The sequence below is a fragment of the Canis lupus genome, chromosome 25, assembly GCF_048164855.1.
Source record: "Canis lupus baileyi chromosome 25, mCanLup2.hap1, whole genome shotgun sequence".
Classification (NCBI taxonomy): domain Eukaryota; kingdom Metazoa; phylum Chordata; class Mammalia; order Carnivora; family Canidae; genus Canis; species Canis lupus.
In genome coordinates, this window is record NC_132862.1 from 7,009,116 (window position 1) to 7,027,207 (window position 18,092).

The 18,092-nt window shown below is 60.9% G+C and overlaps 1 protein-coding gene and 2 long non-coding RNA genes across 14 annotated transcripts in view; 1 reads left to right on the forward strand and 2 right to left on the reverse strand.

Annotated features, from left to right (window-relative positions):
• Positions 1 to 610: 610 nt before the first annotated feature.
• The window catches only part of HDAC7 (histone deacetylase 7), a 38,494-nt gene continuing 21,012 nt past the window's right edge, over positions 611 to 18,092 (forward strand). The window contains exons 1-2 of one of the 10 annotated variants that reach the window (XM_072798201.1): positions 611 to 628; positions 18,023 to 18,073. Coding sequence is in view for 3 of the 10 variants with exons in the window: in XM_072798192.1 (XP_072654293.1) it covers positions 1,329 to 1,347; positions 18,023 to 18,073 (70 nt within the window). In the remaining 7 variants the exon portion in view is untranslated. Of the gene's footprint in view, positions 629 to 846; positions 867 to 1,196; positions 1,348 to 1,879; positions 2,012 to 2,941; positions 2,973 to 10,181; positions 10,323 to 11,084; positions 11,415 to 11,713; positions 11,805 to 16,710; positions 16,736 to 18,022; positions 18,074 to 18,092 lie in introns of those variants that run through there. The other 9 variants (XM_072798199.1, XM_072798192.1, XM_072798194.1 and 6 more) reach the window with 9 other exon arrangements.
• LOC140617200 (uncharacterized) lies at positions 4,760 to 8,964 on the reverse strand. Its single transcript, XR_012017404.1, has 3 exons — positions 8,899 to 8,964; positions 8,617 to 8,743; positions 4,760 to 5,061 (listed from the first exon to the last, which is right to left on the reverse strand). It is a non-coding gene; the product is annotated as an uncharacterized lncRNA (long non-coding RNA).
• LOC140617199 (uncharacterized) lies at positions 9,056 to 14,672 on the reverse strand. 3 transcript variants are annotated; one of them, XR_012017402.1, is made up of 5 exons: positions 13,104 to 14,672; positions 12,693 to 12,965; positions 11,310 to 11,789; positions 10,730 to 10,845; positions 9,056 to 10,301 (listed from the first exon to the last, which is right to left on the reverse strand). It is a non-coding gene; the product is annotated as an uncharacterized lncRNA (long non-coding RNA). The 3 variants fall into 3 exon arrangements; XR_012017401.1 differs by having other exon boundaries at positions 12,693 to 14,672; XR_012017403.1 differs by having other exon boundaries at positions 12,660 to 14,672.

Sequence of the window (18,092 nt, forward strand, 5' to 3'; positions counted from 1 at the left end):
AGGCGACGCCTCCCAGGGCAGAAGAGCCTAGGGCTTGGGGCTGTGGCCCTCCCCCTTCCCGGAGCCAGCCCCTCCATCTCCCACCCAGCAGCTTGCCAGAGGCCACGGGGCCGACAGGCCAGGCCGGGAAGCACAGTGGTGAGGTCCTCGGCCCCTGACCCCCGCGTCTGACCTTCTGGCCCCCTAAAGAGGGAGGGGGGCCGAGAGCACTGCTGCGCGAGGCCGGCCCGGAGCCGAGTTTATTAGCTGAGGGAGGGCTGGAGGCGGCTGCATTCCGACTCACAGACTGGAACATTTCTGTGATCCGCTGTAATGCACTGGGAGACACTGGGCACATTGCTGAAGTTTGACTCATAGGGACCGGGAGGGGGAAAGCAGGGGGGAGGGTTGTGGGGGGAGAGAGGAATGGGGAGGAAGAGAGGAAGAGGAGAGAGGAGGGAAGGAAATCCCTTGAGAAATTTCTTTAAAAAAAGCAAACTTTCAAAATCGGCACCACCCCCACCCCCTTTTTCTTTTAATAGGAACAGGCTGGACCCTTCTGTTCCCCCTCAGCAGGCGTGGGGCGGGGGGGGGGTGTGGGGTGGGGGGGTGGGCAGTGATTCAAATCAGATCCTGGAACTTTCCTCAGGCAAGTCGCGTCGGGGAGGGGGGTGCGGGGGCCGGGGGTGTCGGTGCGGGAGTCCTCGCCCGGGGCGCGGCGGGTCGGGGTGCGGGGGCCCCCACGAGCGTGCCGGGGGCCCGTGTGCAGCTGCGCCGCCGGGCCGTGCGTGCACGCAGTCGGAAGCTGTCGGTGCGGCCGACTGCGCCCCCGTGCAAGGGGGCTGTGCGCTCGCGGACGCCGCGTGTGCAGGGCTGCGTGCGCCCAGGTAGCGGGGTTTCCGGGAATTGCGCGCGGGTCTGCGCGCCGCGCCTCGGGCTGGGCGGCCTCGGGCTGGGCGGCCTCGGGCGGGGCGGCCTCGGGCTGGGCGGCCGCGTCCCGCGATCCGGGCTCGGCGCTGCGTCCCGGGCCGCGCGGGGAGTGTCGGCGGCCGCCCGCGCGCCTCGCCGGCCGGGGTGTGCTGTGCGGCGGTGCGTCCCCGGCCGCGAGCGCCGGCCCCCTCCCTCCCCTCCCCCTTGGCCCGCTCGCAGGCTCAGATAAAGCATTTCCTTCCATTGTCATCCTACCCTGCCGGCCGGGCTGCCAGGGCCCTCCCCCTCCCGGCCCCCTCCCTTCCTCTCGCCGTCTCTCAGTCGCTCTGCAGCCGCCGGCGGCCGGGGGGGATGTGAGGCCGGCGCCCCAGCCCCCCGCCCCGCCATGAGCCCCCCGCTCTGAGGGCCCCGGCCCCTGGATGCACAGCCCCGGCGCGGGTGAGTACCGGGCGGCCGCCCCCCGCCGCGCCCGCCCCGCCCCGCCCTGCGCGCGGCACCCGGCGGGCTCCGCTCGGCTCCGCTCGGCTCCGGCTCCGGCTCCGCTGCGGCTCCGCTCGGCTCCGCGGGCCCGCAGCGCCCCCCCCCCGCGCCCCCGGCCGCGCCCGCCCCGCCCCGGCTCCGCGGGGCTCGGTGCAGGCCCCCGGCCGGGGCTGGTTCCGGGGCCGCAGGGCTCGGGCCTCCCGCGGGGCGCCCACATCCGCCCGCCCCGGGGCAGCGCCAGGCCCGAGGGCGGGAGCCGGAGGCCCCGGGCCGCGGGCGCGCAGGCCGGGCGCCCCGTCACCCCCGCGGCCGGGGAGCAGCGCGCGGCGGCCCCGGGCAGGGAGGGACGGCGCCGCGGCCCCGGGAGGGGGCGGTGCTCGGGGCGGAAGGTTTGGGAGCGCGAGGGCAAAGGGCAGGACCCAGGGAGTCGGGGCGCGCTCGGGGCGCTGGACATCAGCGCCCCCATCCCGCGGGTCCCGGGAGGGCCGAGCGCCCACCCCTCCCCGGGGGGGTGGGGGGGTCGGGACCGCTCTCCCGGAGGCCCCGGAGGTTTGCCGAGTTCCGCCCCCACCCTGGCTCACCCCTGGGACGAAGAGACACCTGTGCCCAAGCGACTGCTGAGGTGCGGGCAGCGGCGCGGGAGGGGGACGGGATGCGCGCCCCCAGGCCTGGGGTCTGGCGGCACCGGGGAGGGGGGGTGTGAGCAGGGGGCGAGTGTGGCAGCGCGGCTGGGCTCTGCCGCCCCGAGTTCTAGGCCTGTGGTAGGAGGGAGCCCTCTGAGCTTGCGGGGGGGGGGGTCCCCCGGGCCCCCCAGCCCCCCAGCCCCACGTCCTCCTCTCTGACTGCCCGGTGGGATGTGACCTCGCCAGCCACGGCCGCTCCTCCCCACCCCCGAGTCCTGGCCGTTCCCTCGTCCCTGCTGGCGTCCTGCGCACACAGGCCTCCTGCTGCAGCTGGACACTGGCTGCCTTGCCGCTGCCCATCCCTCCCCACACCCAGATTCAACATCTGCTTGAGGCCCAGCCCTGCCTGCCAGCTTTTAGGTGGAGAATGAGGCATTGGCCCTCAGCGGCCCTGCTGGGGACTCAGGGTCTGGACTCATCAGCCCGATCGGGACTTGCAGCAGGACCCATGGGGACCTTCCTCAAGACCACTGCCCAGCCCCTGGGCTGAAAGAAAGGAGACTGTGGCTCAGTTCCCTACCCCCTAATGGGGTGCTTTGGCAGCCCACATCTCCCCAACAAGGACCCCATAGGCCGGGTCCCTAAAGTGGCTTGGCTGCCCGCACACTTCTCTCCCCACTCCTCATGCCAGCCCTCTTGTACTGCGCCGGCTCCGTCTCTGGCTTCTGCAAGCCACCCTTAGCTCCTCGTTGCTTGTCAGCTCACCCCCCTCACTCTCTGTGTGCCCTCTGCGCACCTCAGTTTATAAGTAATTTTCTTCTTCTCTGTAGTCCCTTTAGAGGGAAACTAAGGCACAAAGCAATCCCGCTGTGTTGTGCCCAGCGAACCTAGACTGGAACCAGGTCTGGACCGGTTGCGACTCCTTCCCTGCCGTTCGTCCCCTGATGTTCCTCATGCTGGGTAGGAACAGGCTCAGAGCTGCCTCTTGGTGTTACTTCTAGAACAGCCCCGGGGCAGTGTTCTCCTGAGGCCTCTGTGTTCTCAGGCTCAGCCCCTGGGCAGGTGTCTCTCTGGCCACTTGGTCTTAAGCTGGGATCCTGAAGCTGGCAAGTTTGCGTTCGGGTCTTGCATCGATCATCCCCAGAATCTAGACTGGTCGCTCTGCTTTGACACTGAAGCTCAGTTTCCCCATCCATAAAATGGGGACAACATTTCAGGTGCGCTTCCCAGAGGAAGAGAGGTTGGCTCGAAAGAAATGGACCGGCGTCCAGTGTGGGGGGCCCTTGGACTGCCTCCAGCTTCCTTCAGGGATGATGGACGGACCCCAGCTTTCATCCTTGGAATGGGAGTTGGAACCCTTTCTTTCTCCGTCCTCTCCTCCGTCCTCATTTACAACCCTTGGGAGTGATGAACTCCTGTGTGATGGGGTGGGGAGTGGGGCCCCTCCTGTAGTTGTAGGCCTGCTTGCCCAGCCCAAGGCCCTGGAAGGCAGAAGCTGGTGCAGCCCCAACCTCCTCTTTCTCTTTCTCCTGGCCTTTCATTAACAGCTGGGAATCTTGAAGTTGGCGGGGGCCTGAGAGAAGATGAGCTAATGCAAGGCCCAGGGTCACCCAGCCAGGGAATGTAGGCCGAGTGGGCCTGGAACCAGACCCTCTAACTCTGTTGGTGCCCATTCCCCTGGCCTTCCCCTTCCCTGGCCTGGCTCAGGTCCTGCCCATGCCCACCTGTCACACCTTGGCCCTGGCCAGACGTAAGACTGGGGCGTGCAGTGACGTGAGGTATTGCTAGAAGCAGGGCCAGAGTAAGGCCTGGGAGCTTGGGTTGGGGGTGGGGGGGCATCTGTCCAGGACTGTGCATTTGTGTATGTTGGATTTGTTCACTAGATGGGGCACTTCCTCTGGGGCAGGAAGCTTTGATTTCCTGTGGTGGGGGCGTTGGTAGGATTAGGAGTGGGGGGCTCAGCTCTGGGCCATCCCTGATGTTGTTGAGAACCATAGAGGGGCACTTTCTGTCTAAGGCTGCTTCCCCCAGCCCAGGGGAGGCAGGAAGGAGAGCAATGGTGAGGAGGCCCAAGCTGAGGCCAGAGGAGGAGGCCATGAGGGCCGTGAGATGGTGTGTGTGTGTGTGTGTGTGTGTGTGTGTGTGTGTGTGTTGGGGGGGGTAGCGGTGGGCAACACAGCAGGAAGCCTGGTCAGCAGGTGACCCTGCCGGCTATTGTGTTTCCCTGTGATATTTCCCCCCTGTTTCTGTGGTAACCTTCCCCGGGGACCCGGGCCTTTGGGCTGCAGGAAGGTGCCCCCAGACAGCCCTTTCCTTAGAAGCCTGAGTATTAGGAGGAGTCCCTAGATCGAGCCACCTCCCTAGCCCTTCTGGCTCCCGAGGACCAGGGCCTGGGAATCTGGGCGAGTGGTTTGAGTGAGCACCAATGGGGGTGCCTGGGCGTAGGCCCCTTTGCATCTCCTGGGTTGGGGGGAGCAGAAGAAGAGGAGGGGCTGCTGGATTTTGGGGAGGACTCTGTACCTCCCCTCATTCCATCTCTCCGCTGTGCTCCTCCAGCAGCCCTCCTTCTACCAGGGGGAGGCAGACAGCCTGCTGCCTGGGGCAAGGGGTAGGAGTGGGGGTGGCAGAGGCGGGAGGGATGTTTTCATCAGCAGAGCATAGCTCCTTTGGTCCTGGACCAGTTCCCAGAGGCAAAATAAATTCAGGAGAGCGTCTGTTTAGTGTGGGTCAGCATGTGCTGGGTGTGTGCGCGCACCGGGTTTGTGGTGGGGGGTCTGTCTGTGTGCCCCCGGGCAGTTCCAGGTGATCCGTGTGGTGGCTCCGTACTGGGTGTTTGGGGAGTGGGCACACGTGTAGTGCAGATGTATGCCAGCCGTGTGGTTGTGCACCTTTGCAGTTTATTGCTCTGTGTGGGATACGTGGACCTGTTTTGGGGGAATGTCTACCTGGGTAAGCGTGGCTTTTTAATAGAAGTCCAGCTGTTTGCTGAAAAGCACGATCTCATCCGCGGTCCTCAAGCGCCAGTTCTTGAACCATTTGCTTCAGTCACCTGGGAGTGTGTGAAAAACAAAGAGCCTTAGGCCCCATTCCAGACCAACCTAGAATCTGCAGGGTTGGGGCCTAGGAATCTGGATTATAGCACGTGCTTCGGGTGATTCTGGCGCAGAGCTGCGTTTGAGGACCCAACGGGGGACCGTCCTTGTCGTTTTTTTTTTCTTTCTGAGAAGACTGAGACCCATAAGGCTTTGTGGTTTGTCCAAGGACACGGGGCCATAAAGAGGAAGATCTGGGACGAAACTCAAGTCTTCCAAGACCGGTCCAGGACTTACCCACGCATCCGCTCTGGGTGCACACGTGCACAGGTCCACACTCGGCATGATGCAGTGGGCCAGATGGGGATGGTTGGTTACTGACTGGGCCTTGACCTTTCCTCGGGGGGTGCCAGCCTTCCTGACCTTGCTCTTCCTGTTACATCCTGCTTTCTCCTCCCTGAGGAAATCCTGGAACTGTCGAGCATCTACTGCAAAGGTGCTGTTGGCAGCCAGGCGGCCCCATCTACCGAGCCCATCATTCAGCTATTTTTTTATCCAGTGGAGGCTTCCTGGCCCTGCTGGGTGCCAGGTACCGGGCACAGATATGCACTGAACACAAAGGCAGAACGTCTGACCTCAGGGAACTTCCACTTGAGGCCAGGAAAGAAATGAGTGTATGTATCTAGTTATACATTGTGATAAGCCCTAAAGAGGAAATGAACTGGGTGCAGCAATAGAGGATAGCAAGGTGGGACACCCTGAGGTAGGGTGGCCAGGAGAGGCCTGCTTGAGAGGGTGACACTGATGCCTTCTGTCACCTGTCCAGACCAAAAGCGAGCCCTCAGAGCCTCTGAGTGTGCCTGGGAGCTGCCTGGATCCAGGTAGGGGACCTGGGTGGAGCACTGGCCGAGGACAAGGCCTGTTTCCTGCCCTGGCAGGCAGCAGGGTCTCTGCTCCCCAAGTAGCCCCCAGAGTTTGGCCGAGGGGGAGAAGAGGAGGGGCAGCTGGACAGGGCTGAAATCCAGGCTGCTCCATTGCTCCGAGTAGCAGGGGCCTTTTCCTTCCAGCCTGGGTGAGTCCAGGGCCTTCTGCAGGCACCAGACACATGTTAGGGAGTGGGGAAAGGCCGGGCCTCACCCCAGGAGCTCTCAAGCACCACCCCATTCCTGACGCTCCAGCCTCACCTTCCTCCCACCTCATCCCCTTCCTCCCCATCTCCCCACCTGGGAACTCCCGTGCCAAGTCCCTCCTCTCTGGGTCTAGCCTGGCTGCCTCGGTAGCCACTGAGATTTATTTGCCTGGCTCTGGAATCACTGTGGAGAGGGTTGAGACTTAGAGAGGACCTGGCCCTGGAAGAGACAACAGACCAGAGAGATCCAGGGCAGGAGCCAGAGAAGACACAGCAGAGGAGAGGGCCGTGGCTGGCCGGATCAGGGGTCCGGACAGGAGAGAAGGCGTGAAGGAGTCCCTTGACCGGGTGTCCCCAGAGCCTCTCCTGGGTCCTTGGAATCTGCTCCCCAAAGTGGGTGAGACTCTCTCAGCCCAGGGCACAGACATCAGCTAGCTCCCCTGAAGTCCTACCCCTTCCCCCTCTCAGGAGGCTAACATGGGGGCAAGAAGCCCTCAGACCCTCTCATCTGCAACCTCTTCCTGCCACAAAGGGAGAGGGTTTTACCTGGGGGACTGAGAGCTGAGGCTGCAGGGAGCTGGAAGCTGTTCCTTAGAGACCTGAGCCCTTAGAGACCTGAGCAGCAGAGGAGCCCCCAGGTAAGAGGAGAGCCCTCTGCCCAACCCCTTCCCACCCCACTGCCTCAGTTGGCACTCTACCCTGGGCCTCCTTTAGACTGCTCAGTGCCCAAGCCCCCTGGCCTCGCTGCCTCCCAGGCCTTCACTCCCAAGCTTAACCTCCAGAACCTCCACAGCAGGATGGGGAGGGGACTTTTAGTAAGGAGGGCACAGGGCTAAACTCACCATCCCCACCATGCTCCTCCCCACTTCCTTTTTTCCCCCATGTTGCCTGCAGGGATTGGAAACCCTGGTAGCCCGAGCCCTCGGGCCTTCAGGGAGAGCCTCTGTGAAGCACAGGGAAGCACGAGGGGTCCCCCATTCCTGCTCGGGAGTGCAGCTCAGCTCCTGCACAGCCCATTCCCAGGAGCCCACCTGGGGCTTCTGCCCTCACTCCCAGGAAGTCTCATTCCTGCCTCCCCCAGCTCCCAGGAAGGCTGGGAAAGGCGGGGCGGCTGGGAGAGCCACAGGTTCGGAAAGAGTCCGGGGTGGGGGAATTCGGCAACTGGGCTGTAACCGTCTTGTTTTGCTTGCCCCACAAACCTGCCCGGGCATCCGCTGCACCCGCCGGGGCGTTCAGGTTAGAGAACTGCTCTCAGAATGACGGGCTGGTGGCACCCGGTTGGGGCAGGGGGTGGGGGTGGGGTGAAGGGGGGAGCCCCAGGCCAGGGGGAGCTGGAGGGTTAAAAATAGCAGCAGCCCGGTTTCGGTTAGCAAATGTGGAGGCGGGGAGCTGGAGGCGGGGCGGGAGGCAGGCAATGTTTGCCCGCAGCAGCAGGGCTGTGTTTCCCCTGGGTCCCAGGAGTGAGTCACGGTGGAGACGCCCGAGGAGGTGCTGGCACAGCACCCCCACCCCCACCCCCACCGGGGCGAGGGGCTGAGCGCAGGCCTCATCTCCCTGGTTCTAGAGGACCTGCGTCTCCCTTCCCGGCCTGCAGAACCATCTTCAGAGATGGGCCAGGCGGATTGTAGGATCTAGGGGAAGACATGAACCCCTCCTGAGACCAAAGACGCGGCTTGGTTCCCAATGGGCTTGGTTCCCAATGGCCGGGGACCCTTGTGCCGAGCTGCACAGGGCCCTGAGTCTTCAAGTGGGAGTTTCCTCCGATGCGATGCGTATGCAAACGCATGGTAGGCTCCGAGGCCCCCTACAGATGTGAATTACTGCCCTTGGATCCTTCTGTGCCCGTTGCAAGGCCTGGCACCGGAGCCTTCCAGTAAGGACACAGAGGGAGGAATGGGATGCCCCTTCTAGCTTCTGCTAGTCCCTCGTTCTCCTGCAGACAACCTTGGGCACGTGGCTGGCTGTGTTTGCCTCAGTTTCTCCATCTCTGTATGGTGAAGATAATAATAGTTTCAACCTCATGGAGTTGCTGTCAAGATTAAAGTACATAATGTCGGAGTCATGCCCGGTATGAAGCCAGTGCACACAGAGTATTCATCATTATTGATGTTATTGTTCATATTTTTTGAAGGTCAGGGATAGGGAATGTTAAAGACACGAAGAACAGAAACTGGGCCCAGCCCCAGTTCACAGAAGAAAACCAGGCCAAAATCACTGTTCCAGATTCCTCCACCCATGAGGGCCTGGAATAGTGGGAGTCCGTAGCCAGAAGTCACAGGGTGGACCCCTTCTCTCTTTCACTGCACCGCCCCCCCCCCCCCCCCCCCCCCCCGCCCCGGCTCCTCCAGCGAGGCAGGATGCAGGAGGACCCAAGGGCCTCCGGGCCAGCTGGCACTGGGGAGGGTCTGGGATGGGACCGCCCTGATGGCCCTATGTCGAATACCTTGCCAGCATCTGCTGGAGTGACCTTTATTTTCGCCCCTCCCTGGCAGCTCTTAAGAGGAGCATGAAGCAGAGGAGGGATGGGAAGTTCAGTGATGTCAGCAGTGAGTATTCCCAGCACTGTGGCCCTGGAAGAGGCAGGAGGCATTTCTTTCAGGAAATGATCATTATTCAGCCTACAGGCATTCATTAAGTAAGACCTGACATGGTGCCCGGCCCTGAGCTAGCCCCTCTGTGTGGTTCAGGAGAGGCAGGGGACACTAGATTGTAAATAATACAGAACCTCAAACGCAGGGAGGGCCGGAGCATATAATGCATGGAGTCCAGGAAAGCCTGTTGTCCTAGCTCCCATGGGAACCAGAAGTTGAGCCTTGACTTCACTACCCATTGTGACATCTTTATCTGTGTGTGTGTGTGTGTGTGTATACATATATATTCAGTTTTCCTTTTAAGATTTTATTTATTTATTCATGAGAGACACACAGAGAGAGACAGAGACATAGGCAGAGGGAGAAGCGGGCTCACAGGAAGCCTGTTGTGGAACTTGATCCTGGACCCCGGGATAACGCCCTGAGCTGAAGGCAGACACTCAACCGCTGAGCCACCCAGGCGTCCCTATATTTTGTTTATTATTATTATTATTATTATTATAGATGTAGGTCTTGTGCATTGTAGATGATTGGACTACACAGACAAGCGAAAATTTAAAAACTGAGAAACATTCCAGCCCCAGCGGTCAGAGACCACTGCCACAATACCTCTTCACACCTCCCTGTTCCCTGGCCTGCCCTTATATGTCATATTTCCTACAAAAATGCGAAGACACTGCACATGCTGCCTTTTCAGTGATCTCCACCTCCCACGATCGTACATTTTCATCTCATCCAATTCCCAGTTGGCCAGAAATTGTCCTTCCCAGCTGGTTTGTCCAGATCAGTACCCAGGACCACGCATCTGTTTACTGAGTTCCCTGAAGGCTGTATAAGCACCCTGGCTGGATTTTGTGGTCTGGAAAAACTCTGGCCCACCGAGTCCCAAGGGCAGCCGCAGAACCCTGGCTGCAGAAGGGAATCGTGTCGCCGGGGAAATCGCCCTGATAGTAGACCTCTGCCATCTTCCAAAAAGGAATAGGCCAAACAAGGGGGATACCCAGGCGCAACTGGGATGGGGATCTCTGGGCACTTACTGTCATTAATATTAATGTGGCATCCTGTGAGTGCCAGCATTCATAGCTTATTGCTATTCAGGGACTCCTCTATCTGCGACGCCCCCAGGCCCTGGAGCAGGCCCCGGCCTCTGTGATGGCCTCTGCCTTCCCCTGCCCCAGGTCCAAGGGCACTGATGGCCTTTGGCTGTGTTCCCAGTCCCCAGGAGTCCGTCCTAAAGGAGGGTGCTCTGTTCTGCACCGGTGGGGGCCTCCATCTCTCCACCTGCTCCGGGCCTGCCTGTGTGTCTGAGGCCTGGAAGGAGGGGGGAGGTGGAGAGAGAGAGGGAGGGAGAGCAAGCTTCTTCTCCCGAGGGAATTCACTCCCAAGTAGCCGCTCCACGGGTGACTTGCTCTGGTTATGCAACCTGCGTTTTCTACAGTGCTTGACAGCTTCCAGAGTGCTTTCACGCAGCGTTTGATCCTCCATGGCAGCCCTGGGAGGTTGGCTTGTTCGGTTCCGTCCTGCTGGAGGCCGCTTGCTTACAGGAAACAATAAAACGGTAACATGTACATTTAACAAAACAGGGAAAACATAAGATGCAAAAGGAAGTGAAGACGGGTTTGGGAGTGCCTCCTGGAGACAAAAGGCATCTGAAGGGCCCAGGCAGAGATGACTATCTCGGTTTTTATTTTTGTTGCAGGCGCTGTTTTCTGGGTGGAAGAGTAGCACACTGTGGGAGTCCCGCCGGGGCCTTCGGATGCCCCGATCCGCTGTGGCCCCTGGCCCCCCGCTGGCCTCACTCCCCACCTGGGGAGGTGGGTGCACTTGTGCATCCGCAGCCCCAGGATTAGGAGCTTAGGTTCTGGAGCCCCAGAAGCCCACCCACAGAGCTGTGCAGCCTCCGCAATTTCCTTAAAAATGCTGCACCTCAGTTTCCCCTTTGTGAGAGGAGGCTACTAACGGTACCTTCCACTTCCAGACGGGGGTTTTAGTGAGGACCAACCGGGACACAGTGCAGGTCAGGTGTCACCCAGCGGTAACCGGCGCGCAGTGGGCATTCAGGACGTGGCTATGGATCGTTGCTAATCTCATTCATTAGCAATTAGAATAAGATAATAATAAGGATCATTATTAATCTCATGATTTCGGGGCCCCCCCCGGGGCAGCCTCTGGCGCGGACTGAGGGGCCTCCTGGGTGGCACTGGAGGGAGCAGCCAAGGAAGGCCTGACTCCTGGCTCCCGGGCAGGTGGCAGAGGCGGAGCCGGTGGGCGCAGGGGACAAGATGTGGCCCGGCCGAGGAGGGGCCCCCCCAAGCTGAGGGAAGGAACAGGAGAGCTTGGAGGGGAGAAGGAGCGGCCCTGAGAGCAGCCCCGGGGCGGGGACCGTGCTTCCTGTTGGGGCAAGCGCTGGCCCTTGAGAAAGACTGTCTGGGGCTGGCGGCTCAGAGGGAGCAGCTGGTCTAAGCGGGCAGCGGGGCCTGGGGGAGGGCAGGGCCGAGGCCCAGGAGCCTCCCCCCTCTCCCCACCTTGCAGATGGGGCCCCCACCTTGGCTGCTCAGGTCGTCTTGCTTGTGATCGGAGAGATGGTGGTTAGGTATCAGGGCGAACTTCCTATCTCCGGGGTTGGAGCCCCGGGCGCAGGGCAGTGAGGGTAAGTGGGAACCGGGCTCCGAGGGCTCCGAGGGCTCCGAGGGCTCCGGCTCCGGGTCGGGGTCCGGCCGCGCCGCGGGGGCGGGGGCGGGGGCGCGAGCTCAGGGCTTCCCGGTGCTCGCCTGGGCCCGGGGGGGGGAGGGGGGGGCGCCCGGGGACCGGCCGGCGGGGGACTGGCCAGGGGCCCGGAGCCAGGAAGGGCTCTTTTCCCACCCCCGGGAGCCCGGGCGCCGCTGCCATGGTTACGGCTGCTTCCTGTTTGATTCATCTCGCCCCGCAGGAGGGGAGCCGCCTCCCGCCGGCCGCTGCGTGGGGCTGTTTACAACAGCCGCGTGTGGGATTCCCAGAAAGAGACTCCAAACCGGACATCCTGCGGCTGCAAAATACCCAGGTGTCAGGAGCTAAAAATAGGCGGCCCAGGGCCCAGGGCCCCAGGCCAGGGGAAAGGGGCACGCGCGGCCGGGCGGGGGGGGCGGGGGGGGGCGGCGGTGGCCTCCCCTCCAGGCCCCCCCAGGGCTCCAGGGCCCGGGCTCCCCACCCCAGGACCGGCTGGTGGCCTCCCCTCCAGGCCCCCCCAGGGCTCCAGGGCCCAGGCTCCCCGCCAGGACCGGCTGGTGGCCTCCCCTCCAGGCCCCCCCAGGGCTCCAGGGCCCAGGCTCCCCCCCAGGACCGGCTGGTGGCCTCCCCTCCAGGCCCCCCCAGGGCTCCAGGGCCCGGGCTCCCCACCCCAGGACCGGCTGGTGGCCTCCCCTCCAGGCCCCCCCAGGGCTCCAGGGCCCAGGCTCCCCCCCAGGACCGGCTGGTGGCCTCCCCTCCAGGCCCCCCCAGGGCTCCAGGGCCTGGGCTCCCCACCCCCAGGGCTGGCTGGTGGCCTCCCATCCAGCCCCCCCCCCACCCCGGGCTCCAGGGCTCCAGGGCCCGGGCTCCCCTTGGAGGAACTGACTAGGGTCTTCCTTCCAGGCCCACCCCCCCCAGGGCTCCAGGGCTCCAGGGCCCCAGGCTCCCCCACCCCAGGGGACTGACCAGGGCCTCCCATCCAGGCACCCCCCTCAGGGTTCCAGGGCTCCAGGGCCCAGGCTCTTCCCCAAGAAGTGACCTGTGGCCTCCCCCCGCAGCTACCTCCCCAGGGCTCCAGGGCCCAGGGTCCCCCCGCCCCAGTGCTGGCTGGTGGCCTCCCATCCAGCCCCCCCCCCCCCCCCCAGGGCTCCAGGGCTCCAAGGCCCGGGCTACCCCCAGAGGAACTGACCCAGGCCTCCGTCTGGGCGGGTGGCCCACCCACCTGTGAGCCAAGCCTGTGCCCCAGGGGTAGCTGGGCCCTCGGCCTACAGCAGCCAGGCCAGCTCCGGGATGCCAATGAGAGTCTCAGGAGCTTCTAGAGAGAGGGTGCAGCAGGCAGTGGAGAGCCCGGGAAAGTGAAGCGGGTGCTCTTCCAGGACCCCGACCTGTCACCGGCCCCTTGTTCCCACATGCAGTCCGAAATCATTGCTTGGAATCTTCCAAGTCAGCAGTTGCTCCACATAAGTGACTCTTCAGGGTTGGCCGCATGAGGACCCTGAGATGAAAACAGGCAGCTTTTGCTCTCGAACCTCCAGCAGGCCAGGCCCGGGGTCAGCTGCCCGTACTGGTCTCTGTGGGGCCGGGTGGCTTTTCCATCTTTCCCTGTGCCCCGGGCCTTGTGCTTGCTCCCCACCTGTTGGCCTGTGAAGTGCCCGGGAGGGACAGTGGGGGGCAGTGGTCGAGAATATGGATTCTGGAGCCCGGGGCCTTGCCCAAGCCCCAGCTGAGCCACTTCCACCTTTTGTGACTTCAGACAGGTTACTTAGTACTACTGGGCCTCAGTCTACTGATCTCTATATTAGGGATTTAAAGAAAAAATCTCCTAACTACCTCCTGTCCCAAGGGTTAGATGATTTAGCAAATGTAAGGCACTCAGAACACCTGACCCACAGGAGTGTTTACAAAAGTTCAGATGGAAGAGAGAGGGAGGGGAGTGCCCTCAGGAGAGGAGAGGCCAGGCCTAAGAGATGGGGCAAGGAATGCCTCGGGCAGAAGATGGACTGAAGAGGAGAGGGTGGGGTGGGGGGGACCAGATGCTGAAATGCTTTTGCCAGAAGGGAGGTCACCGCCAAGTTCTGGGACAAGTGGTATTAATCATGACTTCTGAGGGACCCCCTACCACCTACCTACCGTGTGCTGGGCGCTTCACACAGTGTTGCTAATCTCAGATGACCCCTTCCAAGTGCTTAGTCTTCTTGCCAGCCGGGCAGCCGAGGCTTGACCGGGTTACACTTGAGTCCCTGGCTCTCCCTGCCGGTCACTGGGGGATTCAGAGTTTGAACCCACATCCATCTGACCTCAAAGCCTCTGTGCCGTGGAGCCATGATTCCATTACTTTGTGTGGCAGGAGTTTCTAGCTAGCTTGCAGCCAGCCCCCTGGGTTCTAGGTAAATCTGAGCAACAAGCAGCTTAATGCCAAGATAATGAGCAATCGAATTAATAATGAGCAAGAGAATTTCTGGAAGGTGAGGGAGAGATAAGAAACCATTATGAAAAAAGGGCTGATTCTAGGGAGGTTCCTGGGAGTTGGATGATTGAGAAAGTTTTTGTTTTAACACTTTTTGAGACTCTGAACCTTTTGCAGTATCTGCAAGTAGTCTATTTTTTAATTTTTTTAAAAAGATTTTATTTATTTATTCATGATAGACACACAGAGAGAGAGGCAGATGGAGAAGCAGGCTCCATGCAGGAGCCTGATGCAGGACTCGATCCCGGGTCTCCAGCATCACGCCCTGGGCCAAAGGCAGGCACTAAACTGCTGAGCCACCCAGGGAGCCCCCAATTTTTTAATTTTTAAAAAATTGTGGACTGTATGTGAAACTCCTTGAAAGTGAGAACCGATTTCATTCCTATGTCCGTCTCCTCGGGCCCTGGAGCAGGGACCTCACATGCAAGTACTGGGTGCCTGCCCTCGGGGTGGCCTTCTTGGGTTTCCCAGCCCTGCTCTGGCCTGGCTATACCGCTCACCTGCTGGGCCACTGTGCCCTAGCTCTTGCCTCCTCCTTGAAGTGAGAGTGTTGGCCCGAATAAGCTCTAAAGCCCCCTCATCAGCTCCTTATGTTCTCAGATTCTGTGACAGGAATGCCTTCCTTCGAGAAGAGCCTCTCCTTCATGCTCGGCGCTCACTCTGTGTCAGAAGGGCCTGGCAACCGTGATGTTCTTTCCCGTGTTTATTTATTCTTGGATCTTCCTGAAGCCGTTTCACCCCCAGCTTTCATCTTCTCTGCCAGCCCCCATGCAGAGTCAAGCTTTGTCCTGCTTGTGTCAGGGAAACAGAACCAGAGCCACGATGTGGGGGTGTGGAGGGAGCCAGCCCTGAACCCGGGCCCTGGCCTCCTGCCGCTGCCCGCTTTCCCCTTGCCCGCCAGGGCCCAGGCCTTCCTGCTACTCTGCCTCAGTGAATCAGGAGATCAGAAAGGTGGGGACAACCTCAAAAAAGGCATCAGAGGCCTCGGCAGGGGGCTTCTGGGTGGCAGTGCTCCCAGGGAAGCCCTCCTCGTGACAGACGGCCTGAAACACCTGGGAGAGCAGGTGAGCGGGCTGGGCTCACCTTTCCAGCCCCCTTGCGTGTGCCTTGGGGTGAAGTGACATCTGTGGGGTAGGGGAGGCCCAGGCCCACAAAGTAAGAGTGGGAGACCAGCTTGCATAGGTGTTCAGGGGGCCCTTCCGGCTGCCCTGGGGGTTTCTGAGAGCGGGGGTGGACCCACTGGGGCAGTATTTCTGGGGCTCTTTGGTTCTGTGCGAGGTCAGGTGTGCCAGTTTGGGAATATAACTCGGTAGGCCCAGGTGCCTCGGTGCCAAGTAAACAGCCTCTTCAGTCCAACTACAGTGGCTTCCAAAGGTAGAAATAGGGGGCAGCCAAGGAATCCAGAAAGGAGAGCTCTCCACGTTGGCTGGGAGCCATGCAGAGAAGGGTCTAGGCCTAGGTAGTGTTTAGTCCCATGAGTCCATTCACTCCTGATTTTGTCTCTCTGGCCCCAGAGTAGTGGTTAACAGCACCCTGAGAGGGGACAATGAGAAGTGTCTCCCAGATAAATCATTGCTAAGCCTGCACCTGCAGGGTGTTCACCCTGTGGGCTTAGTTCACCCATTAGCTGGGGTCCCTGAGATACGTTTCCTTTCTCTGGGACACAGGAGGTTTTATTTTTGTTGCTTTGGGCTCTTCGGAACTCAAAGGCCGTCAGCACAGAGCCAGGGAGTTGGGGGAGAAGCAGAACTTTTTCCAGGAATTGCTTTTGGAAGCAGCCCCTGTTGGCAACACGCGCACACACATGCGTGCGTGCTCCCAGCTTTTCTGAACACAGTTTCTATCATAGATCATCATCATAAAACAGCCCTTTGGGCTCAGTAATAAACACTCCAGAGTTCAGGGCCATTAGTTTTTCTCCTATCCAGAGAGTGCATGGTGTCCTGAATCCACGGTTACCAGGGGAGCAGGGCTTGGCTCTGCTCCCCAGCGTGGTTGCTGCTGACCAGCCTCAGGCAGGGACCGAGGGCATATAGGACAGAACTCCCAATGGGGGGGGTGGCTGGAGGCGCCAACTCTGGGCCCGACACAGCCCATGGGAGCATAGTTCAGACACCTCTCCTGGGGGACCAGGTCCTGCCGAAGAAAGAGGCGGTCCCACGAGAGTGGGGGTTCCCACATCCCCGGGGAGACGATGCTGCCTCCCCCAACCAGTGTTCCTTGGGGCTCACAAACCTTGAGAAATCTTCATGCCACGTCCTAGGCAGGGGACCCAGCTGGGTGGGGGGGGGGGAGGTCCGTGACACCTGAGTCGCTCATTCCTAGTAGAGCCTGGCATGTGTGCAGCAAGGTGTTAGGAGCAGACGGGCACGGCTGGCGAGTGACCCCACGGAGAGCATCGTTAGTGGGGCGTTGAGGCGGTGGACACAGTGGGTGCTGTGGGAGGGCGCAGTAGGGAGGTCGGGGTGAGCTTCCGGAGGAAGCCAGGGGGCTGGTGCGCGCAGAGTTTGGATAGGTGGAGCCGTCCTTCCCCACCAAACGTCAGCATCTGGAGCTTGGGCACTGGTGTTTGAGGGCAGCCAGGGGGAGGCTCTCTGTGCCTAGAGCTGCCCCCTCCCCCAGCGGTGCCTGCCTGCAGGGAGTTCTCCTTTCTTCAGCTTCTGGAAGAGGAACTGTGGCTGCCCCTAAACACAGACCCAGAAGAGCAGCACCTGCCAGTTGCTATTCAGACAGTATCCCTTCTGCCCCAGCGCTGGCTGGAGGAGGTCTTCTGTGTGTCCACCAAGTGCCACTTCCAGGTGACCTTCCAGCCTCCTGGACTCCTGTCCCCTCGGCCCTGAGCTGGGACAGCAGAAGGGAAAGGTGTCCGTCTTGGACAGGGGACCTCAGATCTCGTCTCTGTCCTTCCTACTCCAGTGAGCCGCTGGGCAACCTCGTGCCTCCCCCGCTGGCCGGCTTGCGACCTACCATGGGGTTTCATGGGTTCTGAATGGGAAGAGGGGGGCGGGTTCTGGTCTCGGCCTATGAGCTTGGGAGAGGTGACCATTTCCAAAAGGAAAGACTTCTATTTCAGATGATCCCCCCACCCCTCAAAAAAAGGCTGAGAGGTTCTTTCTTTCTTTCTTTCTTTCTTTCTTTCTTTCTTTCTTTCTTTCTTTCTTTCTTTCTTTCTCTCTCTCTCTCTCTCTCTCTCTCTCTCTTTCTTTCTTTCTTTCTTTCTTTCTTTCTTTCTTTCTTTCTTTCTTTCTTCTTTTTTTAAGTTTTTATTTATTTATTCATGAGAGAGACAGAGACACAGGCAGAGGTAGAAGGAGGTTTCCTATGGGGAACCTGATGTGGGACTTGATCCCAGGACCCTGGGATCATGACCTGAGCCAAAGGCAGACGCTCAACCACTGAGCCACCCAGGTGCCCCGAGAGGTTCTTATCTATGGGAGCAAGAGGCTGCAGGACACGGGACAGGGCAGCAGGAGGAAAGGGATTCCTTGGCTGTCTTCCAGACCTGCTACTTCACAGCTCCCACTGTTTCTGGCTTGACCTTCAGGCCATGATCCAGTCCCTCCCCAACTGTGGAAGGCTCCCCATTCCCACCTGCTCCTATCTGCTCCCACCTGGGAAGCCTCTGAGCAGCCCCCGGCTACCCTTCCCTGGGCCTGCCTGCTTCTCCCCATCCCCCTCCTGGTAGCCTCACCAGCCGCACTCTCCCACCTCTGGCCACCCCTCCTCTTGCCCTTTGGGGTATGAGAGCCCGGGCCCTAGAAGGATGGTATCTGAGCACATCTATGAGGGCTGAAGGCACTGTTGGGTGGACTGGGCTGCAGCAAGGCGAGATGCCTGAGTCACTGCGTGAGCTGGATAAAGAAGAGAGGGCTGGCAGGTGCTTTCATAGGGCATGGGAATTTGAGGAAAAGAATGGGGCGCAGTCCTCGCTTTTTGATTAGTTTCTGATGTGGGTGCTGGGTTTGGGGTGCTGAGGCTGGAGTGGGGCCTCTTGCTGGGGCAGGAAGCCCATCTGGCCCGGCCCTCTCACCCCTTCCCCACCCCTTCCCTGCAGCCCCTTCATGCCCTCTCTCTTCTCTCTACAGATGGGACCCAGGTGAGCCCGGGTGCCCACTGCCCCAGGTCCCCTGGCACAGGTAAGAGGCGGGCCTGAGG